The 9,097-nt window shown below is 42.4% G+C and overlaps 1 protein-coding gene across 3 annotated transcripts in view; it reads left to right on the top strand.

Annotated features, from left to right (window-relative positions):
- Window positions 1–796: 796 nt before the first annotated feature.
- ARFGEF1 (ARF guanine nucleotide exchange factor 1) overlaps window positions 797–9,097 on the top strand; it is an 83,776-nt gene continuing 75,475 nt past the window's right edge. For 2 of the 3 annotated variants that reach the window (XM_021555587.4, XM_085572165.1), the window contains exon 1: window positions 797–1,293. In XM_021555587.4, coding sequence (XP_021411262.3) covers window positions 1,170–1,293 — 124 coding nt within the window. In that variant the 5' untranslated portion in view covers window positions 797–1,169. The remainder of the gene's footprint in view (window positions 1,294–9,097) is intronic. The other variant, XM_085572166.1, reaches the window with a different exon arrangement.

The raw sequence follows: 9,097 nt of genomic DNA, 5'->3' as shown, positions 1-9,097 counted from the left end.
TTTAATCAGTTAGCGCCAAATTCGACTTTTAAATACTGGTGTACTAGTACCCCTGAATGCAAAAGGTAGTCCTGTTATGTTTTTGCTGCTTCCCAGTTAGGCTCGACCTGAGCTTTTTATTATTTTTATTATTTTTTAATGCTCTATTCTCCTAGTGCACGTGCAGTGGGAAGAAACGCCGGACGACAGTGCTCGAGTTAGAAGATGCAGACGATAGAAGGGTACCACGCGAACACGCAGGTGCAGCGCTCCTCCGTGCCCGAGGGGAAGTGCGGCAGGGCCACAGGACCAGGCGGGGAGTGAGGAAGGCTGAGGGACTGCCCGGGGAGCCCGGTCACCTCCCACGCCCCTTTCTCCCTCCCTGGGGCCGGGGCTGCTCTCCGCTGGCTCCCCGGAGCCGGAGCCGCGGGCGTGTCTTGTCAGGGAAGGGTGAAAGGAGGGCAGCTCCTCTCCCGAGGAGGCCCCTTGCCCCAGCCCCGGCGAAGCACGCCCTTTAGGAGCAGGTGGCACATCCTGGGGGAGCCTTCCTCCTCCTCCTCCTCCGTCTCCTCCTCCACCTCCTAGCGCTAGTGGCCCGGAAGGGAAGTCCTGCCCCTCCTCTTCATCCAGCTCCCAGGTGGCAGCGGCCATCTCCGTGGGTCCCTCTCCGCTGCCTCCCGCGGCTCCGCTTCACCTGTAGCGCGGCCGCGGGGCGGGCAGAAGGCGACTGCCGCCCGCCCTCCCGCTTCCCTCCGCCCGCCCTGCCTCCCGGGACACGGCCGCTGCTTCCTCCCGCTCCGGCTGCGGCCCTGACGTCGCTTCCTTCCAACATGGCGAGGGCAGGTTGCTGCTGCGGCCGCCGCCGCCGGTGCTGATGGAGGCGGGCGCGGGCCGGGGGCGGCTCGGGGACTGACGGGCGCCGTCCGCGCACACACGCATCGGGGGCGGGAGGAGAAGGGAAGAGAAGGCTTCGTCTTCCCTCAGCCGCGGGGGTTGGCTGTCGGCGCCGCCCGGGCCCACCCCAGCCTCCCCCGGGGAGCGGCCGAGCGGGTGTCGGGACGCCCTGCGAGGGAGCCCTTCCCCCGCGGCCGCCGCGGCCCCTGGCAGCGCTCCCGCTGGGAGATCCCAGGCCGGTGCCCCGCTTCCACTTCCCCGCTCCACCCTCCTCCTCTCACGGCTCGATCGCGCCCATGTATGAAGGGAAGAAGACGAAAAACATGTTTCTGACCCGGGCCCTGGAGAAGATCCTGGCCGACAAGGAGGTGAAGAAGGCGCATCACTCCCAGCTGCGCAAAGCCTGCGAGGTGGCACTAGGTGAGGCGCAGCTCGGGCGGGCAGGGAAGGGGCGGCCAGAGGTCGGGGTGCGCTTCAGGACCAGCTCTGCCTCTGTGTGTGTTGCGGGGGGACTGTGGGGCTTCTGAGGGAATGAGGCAGAGGGACTGCCCGGCAGGGCAGGGTCGGGGGCGGCGCGGCTGTGGGCTGGGCAGCGCACAGGTTTGGGCCGTGCAGCACAGCCCCCCGGAGGTGTGGGCGCTCTGGGCTGCGGGCGAGCATCGCCCCTCGCCGGGAGCGGCCCCGTGCTGACAGCAGCGGCGAGGGCGCTGCGGCGCCCGCCGGGCTCTTCTCCTCCTCCTTCCCTCCTCCTCCTCCTCCCCGCTCGCAGGATGAATAGGCAGACACGGAGCTGAGCTGAGCTGACCTGGAAGCAGACGGCCGGCGGGGAGGGAGCAGGTGACAGGCAGCGGTGAGGGCAGAGGGATGGGTGAGGAAGAGGGGGTGGCGGAGAGCGAGAGACAATGACATCGGGCCATGTCTGGAGCCGGTGGCTCTTCGGAGCCGGGAGGAGGGCCGGAGAGGGAGAAGATAGTCCGGGAGATGTGCGAGGGAGAGCCTTAGGCGAGTCGTTCCTGGTGGAGAAACAGCTGATGGGGAAGAGAGCTTCCTTCATGCATGGCAGAGCGGGAGCGGCCACGGATGATAACAGAATCACAGAGTTGCTAGGGTTGGAAGGGACTTCTGGAGATAGTCTAGTTCAACCCCCGTGTTGTTGGATTCCGAAGATGTGGGGACGCTTGCCTGCTTCAGGCCGAAGGAGGGTTGTTGGGTTTGTAGAGCAGCTGTGTCTGTGCCACCTCGTCTGGAAGTGTGAGGGAAGTACCGGCGCTGGATAGTACAAAGCACATGTAGGCATCCAATTAAAAGGACAACTTGGGCTTCACGATTCTGACATGATGAGTACAGGCGGGCCTTGACCCTATGTGATAAAATACTGACATACTTACTGACAGACTTCTAGAGAAAAACCTGTTTCATTTAAGTAATACGTAAATGGATTATGTCCCTCCCTTTCTAGTGTAATTGTTTCTGTTTTGGAGATAATTACCTTGATTTTGTACAGTGATGTCTGAGTAAATGGATTTGTTTGATGAGATAATGTTAAATTTAAATTTGCTTGTTTTAAAAATAATTATAAGTAATTCGAAGTTGTTCTTTGTCATTCTGTTAATTCATATGTTAGTGCGTTTAAAAAAAAAACAAAACCCTGTCGTGTTCTTGATTTCTTTTGTCTGTGAAAGATCATGACAAAGGGAGGAGCAGAAATACCCATACTTCAGCTATTTATTTCTTTCTAATTAAAATAGATGAGAAACAGGTATTTTATTACATTTTTCATATGTTACTAGAGTGTTTAACAATAATCTTATGATTTATGGAAATAAGAATAAATTGATAACCCTTTGGCCCTTCTGTTGACTTTACACTGTGCATTCAAGTTAGAAATAAACCAGAGAAATGTTTCTTTTATTATTAAACTAAATTTCTCTCCAGTCTGTATGTCATCCATAGAATTAGACACTGGTATTAATCTTGTGTTTCTGCCTTACTTTATTTCAGTGGGTTGATCTTAAGTATCATCCAGATCCCTCTAAGCATGGCTCCATTGTGTTCTGCAGATTATAAAGCAAGCCCTCTGGATAGTACAGTCTACCTCTTGTGTCATGAAAACTGGTTTGTTTGAGGAGACTCTTAAGCATGCATCCCAGTGGTTTCTATCCTACAGCTTCATTGAATCCTTCTCCTGTGGATCTGATTGGGGTTTAAAGGTTTAAATAGGAAAACAATGTGGGTATAAAAACTATTAAGGAAGGAAAGAAGAAATGCAAGGTTGTGTGTACTACCTTACAAGAGCTTCATGAGCTTCTAACTACTCTAGAGGCTTATTAATTTTTTTTTTTTTTTTTTTTTTTTTTTTTTTTTTTTGTTACCACAGAACAAAATACAGTTGGTGATTGTAAATTTAGCACAGTCCATTGTCTGGTTTTGTGTGTAGAAGGGTGCTTATGTCTATCTATAAGAAAATTTTTGGAGAAAAGTACATATCATGCATGTTTCACATAGAGTACAATTGGCTGTTAAAGCTGAGCTATGATTTTTTAGCAGTATTTGAAATAGGATGCATGTGGAGTGCTCTGTCCCTTTAGCTCCTCATCTGTTGAGGGTACAGCTGGACATTTCTTTTCCACCTTAAGTAAGGGTTATGGACTTCTTACTGCTTTATTTTGAAGAATAGTAACATTAATGATAAAACATTAGTAAAATTGTAATTTAGAGATTAATTTAATTTGATGCTAAATCTGGCAAAGTCTAACTTTATGGTTTTATTGGATTTTTTTAAATGGTAGTTAAATAAAAAGTAGTTTTTAAAAATCATGGCAGTACTTCCCTATCTTCAAATCCATATCTTCCAAATCAACATCTTTTTTCTCAGTGTTAATATTTGATTAGTCTTCACTGAAGTTATTGGTGTGCTCCATTAAGATATTTTTTTCCAACTGCATGACTAGTAAAATGTTTTTATTTACTGCTAATATTAGATTAGATATTTTAATGAGTAGCTGTTACTAATTCAGGCTTTTTTTGTTTCATTCTCTAAAGCCACTACTTACATTGTTTTATATTGTTTGTATAAAATGATCTGCTATTTGATAAACAGTGATCAGAAATACAGTATCCTTGTACAACAGGTAAACTAATATTATCTCTGCTTTTCAGATTGAATTTAACAAGCAGTATTTTAAAAATCTTTAATGATCTCTCTTTGTAATTTTTTAATCCCCATATATTTTCTTACAAATCTGTAGCATTCAATTAAGATTATACATCATCTATTTTTGCTTTGTGAGAAAAACCTTGCAACATTCCGGACTGTGGCAGTTTGACCTCTGAACAGGTGTTAAGATGAGGTTCTTCTAGTATGACCATTTTTCTGGTGATTAGAAGATAAGAAAGCAAAATATTAATTAAGTAATACAACCTGAATTACAGATTTTTAAAATTTTTTTAACAGGGATGAAATTAAGCCTGATATTTGTAGCATCCTTTGATGATTTGCCAGGCTGTGTCTGGGTTTTTACAGAACAGTTGAGTTTGATTTAATTTTGCTCTTTCTGAGAGGTTTTCTCTCTATGTGGAAAACATAATATTTCTTTAGTCACCTAATGAAGTACAGTTAATTTAGAATTTTGTATTGTTTACTTTCATAGCAACAGCTCTTAGTCTGTGTAAGGAATGAGTTTATCCTTGAAATTGTCCACTTGCAGAAAGTATGAGGCAGCAAGCTGTCAGAAGGATTATTGGATTTAGAAGCTCTTTTTCCAGTGAGCTGCCTCCACTGCTTTTTCTGTATTGCTTTTCAGCCATGCTACAGTCTAGGAAACCTTACTGTAAAAATACTGTGTTTCCATAAACAATGAAAGAAAGATCTTGGGGGAGGAAAAAATCCTCATCTGAACATAAAGTTTTTAATAAACTGAACAAAAACTGTTTGTGCGTCATCTCAAAATCTGGAGCATGGATTTGTCTGCCTAAAAAGGTGGTTTCAGAGCACTAAGCTGGGCAAACCAGGATACCCTGCTTGTATAAAGTCTGCTAGTTTCAGCTGCAAATCAGGAGTCAAACAACTCTTCCATAAAACTCCAAGCCACAAAGTGATATGAAATAATATGGGTATGTCCCTAGTATGCACTTAAAAGTATGTATGTGCTGCCTGGAGTTCTGGAGCTACCAACTGAAGAGGGCCAAAACTGAGTTATAAAAGGCTCTTTAGTGCTCCTTGTGTTGTTTATTTTAGTCTGTCATGCAAGGATCCTGCTGAATGATGTAGGTCTCATGCAGTGTGAAGTGGCATCTCTTTTCAGTTTGTGCTGCCTGTATGTATGTGTGTAGGATAATGGAGCAGCGGGCTATAGTTAAGCACTTAGTTTCTCTGGAAACAGGTAATGCTTGGACTAGAACTAACCCAGAGGTGTGAAGGTTCATCTGTCCTTGTCTGTGCAGGTCTGCAAATGACATCTCACGTACTTAAGTTTTTGTCTTCCTTTTTACCTTTCCTTGTTTCATCTTGTGTCCTTCACATATACAAGCAATTGTGATACACAAGAATGAGTGTGGTTAATAGATATTTAATACAGAAATGTGTGTATGTGTTGGAAACTCCAGGTGCATTTGAAGATACCTTCTGACACTATAATGAACAGTTAAAAGTGCATTTTGAAGACCATAATTGCGTTCCTGCACAGAAATTAATTTTACTGGAGAAGTTGTGGATGAGCTAAATTCCTGTCTGTATTTTGGATAGTGCTATTCTTCTTAGGCTGCCTTCTATTTTTCATGAAAACTAGGTGTCCTTTTTTTAGAAACTGAAAGTCATAATTTTTGGAGTTTTTTCTTTGCTTCATAGAAAGAGATTGGTGTTGCAATATTGTGTGTTGTCTTTATGTGCTGCAGGCAATTTTATTTCCACCCTATACAAGTCACTATTGTCCATAAAATTTTCTTTTTCTGGTTGCAGTTGTCCTTTCTGAAGTACCTGTTTGTAAGCAAGGAGAATAAATGGAGATTTCATGCTAGTAAAAACCAAGATGTATGTGTGTTTTTTAAAAACCAAAACCCCTGAAAATTGCAGCTGCCCTTCCCTCCTTTTGCTTGCTTTACTGAGTTTGTGCTTTAACTAGCAGGCTTTCAGTGTGGTTAAAATCTTGTCTGCTTTTGCAAAGATTTAAAACCTGGCATGGTAACAGTAAAGTTTGGTTGGCCCTATAAACTGTTTTGCAGGTTGCCTTCGCTGAAGGCCTTTGCCTTTGCTTTGATATGTAAGGTGGTGTTTATGTAGAGTTTATGGGGCTAATTTAAGGAAAGTTGTGTGTGTTTAGATATTTTGGTTTTTTAGCTGTAATCAGATCTTGGCTGTGCAGAATGGCAGTGCTGATGAGATTTAATCTCTTTTGAGAAGGGGGTGGTTGGCAGAATATATGTAAAAACACTTTCCTAGAAAATGGTGGATTGTATCTGGGTCAGAAAAATGTTAATGGAGAATGAATATCAAATACTTGGGTTTTGTCTTGGAAGTTAAAAATGGTATTTCTTTCAGGTAACTTTGATTTTATCCTGAAATATGTGTTCAGTTAAAGCCTTTAATATTTTGAAAGTTTGAACATTGATTTTCACTATTTTTAAAAATTTAATCTTGAAAGACTTCAACATGTCTATGTGACACAGGACAGCTTTTAAATACCTGTGTTCTGCTGCATATTTTAGAGCCTTAATTAGAATTTTGAAGCTTAAAATGAGAAGTTGTTGCCTTGTGACCAGAATGCATCTGTTTCTTGTAAGAACTATCTTTACTGTCTTGTGGGGCTTTGGTCTAGTTGATTTTTCTTCCTGTACCCTTTTCTAGTGTATAACTGCTGTGATTGTAATATTTTCCTTTCTTCTCTTGGTTCTTGTTTCCAGCTAACCACTGTGCCATTCATTCAAGATGGCAACTGTGTCTCTTTTTAAGTGTCTTCGTATACAAATAAAAAAAATAAGCTCAACTGTCGACATCAGTTATACATTCCAGACTTTTTCTAGAATCCTTCAGAGAGCAGTCAGTATTGAGATAGCATTTTGATAAGATTTTCTAAATAGGTAAACTTGTGCAGTTGTCAGGAAGGATTTTGGTATTCGTGGGTGTTTATGAAGAGGGAGGCATCAACCATTGGTGTTCTAGTCAGTCTCTCCTGTTCTTGGCAAACATTCTAGGTGAAATCATGGACTTAGGAAGATGAGTAAGGCTTGCCTTTCTGGGGGGGCACCTAGCAGTCAGTTTGGGGGTTTTATTGGTATTGATACTTCATCAGGTTGCTGATTAGTTTGTACTTCAAATGAATGCTGCCAGAGCTTGGGAAGCAAGACCTGCAAACTTGCTCATGACTCTTATTCTGTTCTGCAGCAGTTAGTGGTAGATAAGTGACTTGAATAGGCAGGGGAGAAAAGTTTTGGATTTTCTATATCCAGCTGGAAAGCTTTCCTGTGTGATGTGTAAATTGGTGGTTTGCAGGGAGACAATATTCTGGTCTGTGAAAAACATCTACTGTCAGTCGAGATTTATGGGCTGAAGGGACTTGGGAAATGGCTCTGCAGATTTCAAGGAGGAAGGGAGATACCATGGAAATACATCTGAGTAAGAAGTTTGATAAATTTTATCTGTAAAGGAGGCAGACCTTTACTCTGTGTGTTTGAAAGACAAAAATAATGTGTAGTAGCTGTGCTAGTCAGATACATACAGACCAAGAAGTATTCTGTGCATAGTTCAGTTAGCCTGTAGTTCTTTCCCTTAAGAAAGCAGTAGAAGAAACAATAGGCTATACCTAGGCAAAACAGACCTTTAAGAAAAATCACATACAAGAGGTCTCCAAAGAGCCAGGGAGAACATAAAGTGCTTCTGTGGGATTTTACAGAAAGATAATATTGAGCAAGGATAATTGAACAATCTGATTTTTCTATGAAAAGCACTTAATGTGGTAACCTAAAACAAAGAAGAAAACATAAAAACCCAAACCTACCAAACACCACCACCTAGTTTATGTAATTTATAGATACTGTAATGGAATGCAGGGGAGTGTTTAAAAAAATCCATTTCAAGGGATAAAGTAGGTGATACTTTTTGTTTGATGCTTTCCACTTTCAGTATAAATGTAGAGAGACACTAAAAATAGGTCTGACAAACCCCAAGAGTTTTAAATACCTGGCACAATTCCCATATTGATTTCTAATCAATCTTGGGCCACTGAGAAAATTCCAAAGGACTGGAAGACATCTGCTACTGTGCCAGCATTGTTACAAAGATGACCTAGGGGGAATTACTGGTGTATTGGCTTAATGTTGATCCCAGGCAAAGTAGTGGAGTGACTGATACATATGTCAGTGAAAACCAAATTGGTAATCAGCAGGGATCTGAGGAAGATTTAAAAATAGTTTTCAAAAAAGGCAGGTCCTTTACCAGTTTTAAAGTTTGGGGGTAGATTATAAGGCATTTTCACCATTTATTAGTCTTCTGTAACTCTTATGTTCTTCAGTTCATAACTTCAAGTGATTAGAAAATTGACAAACTGGTAGAAAAATAGTTGGTAACATTTCATTTGCATTGATAAATACTAAGAAATTTTGGTGTGAGGGGTTATTTTACAATTTTTGGTTGGTTAGTGTGGTATTTTTTCCCTACCCTGATTTTCATGTTGCTTCTTCCTAGTCTACATTTGGTCTTAGCTTTTACATATTCTTCTTGGTGCTGGAGATTTTGCTTGGGTTTCTTCTCTGGTTTCTGGATTTGGTGGCATTTGCTGGTTTTCTTTAATTTGAAGTTTTAAATATATTAATAGATTATGACATTTTAGTTGTGAGGCAGGAAATTTTAAAGGAATTTGAAGTCTTGAGGAAGCTGACCTCTTGTTACGAAGCTGTGGTCAAGAACAGCTTAAAAGCTTGGATAGGGAATGTGGAGGTTGTACTAACTCTGTACCTTCCACAACTTAGAGCTGTTTTGTCGTGCATGGATGGTTTTTTTTTGTTGGTCTTAAGTCCATATTTTCTATTTTAGAATTAAATATACAGTTTAATAGCAGAAGTACATATTTCCAAAACCAAAGATACCTTTTAATAAGACATTTAGGGCATGATTGCTTTGGATTTATTTTTTTTTTTAAATAACTTTCAGAAGGTTTGATTTATTTTTTTTTTCTTGTCCCTCTGTTTCTGGTACTGTGTCATATATATTCACGTGGTACAAAATTGCACA

This window comes from Lonchura striata, chromosome 2 (assembly GCF_050655825.1).
Source record: "Lonchura striata isolate lonStrDom1 chromosome 2, ASM5065582v1, whole genome shotgun sequence".
In the NCBI taxonomy this organism is placed as follows: Eukaryota; Metazoa; Chordata; class Aves; order Passeriformes; family Estrildidae; genus Lonchura; species Lonchura striata.
The sequence above is the reverse complement of the archived record's forward strand: the minus strand, read 5'-3'. Positions and strand labels throughout refer to the sequence as shown.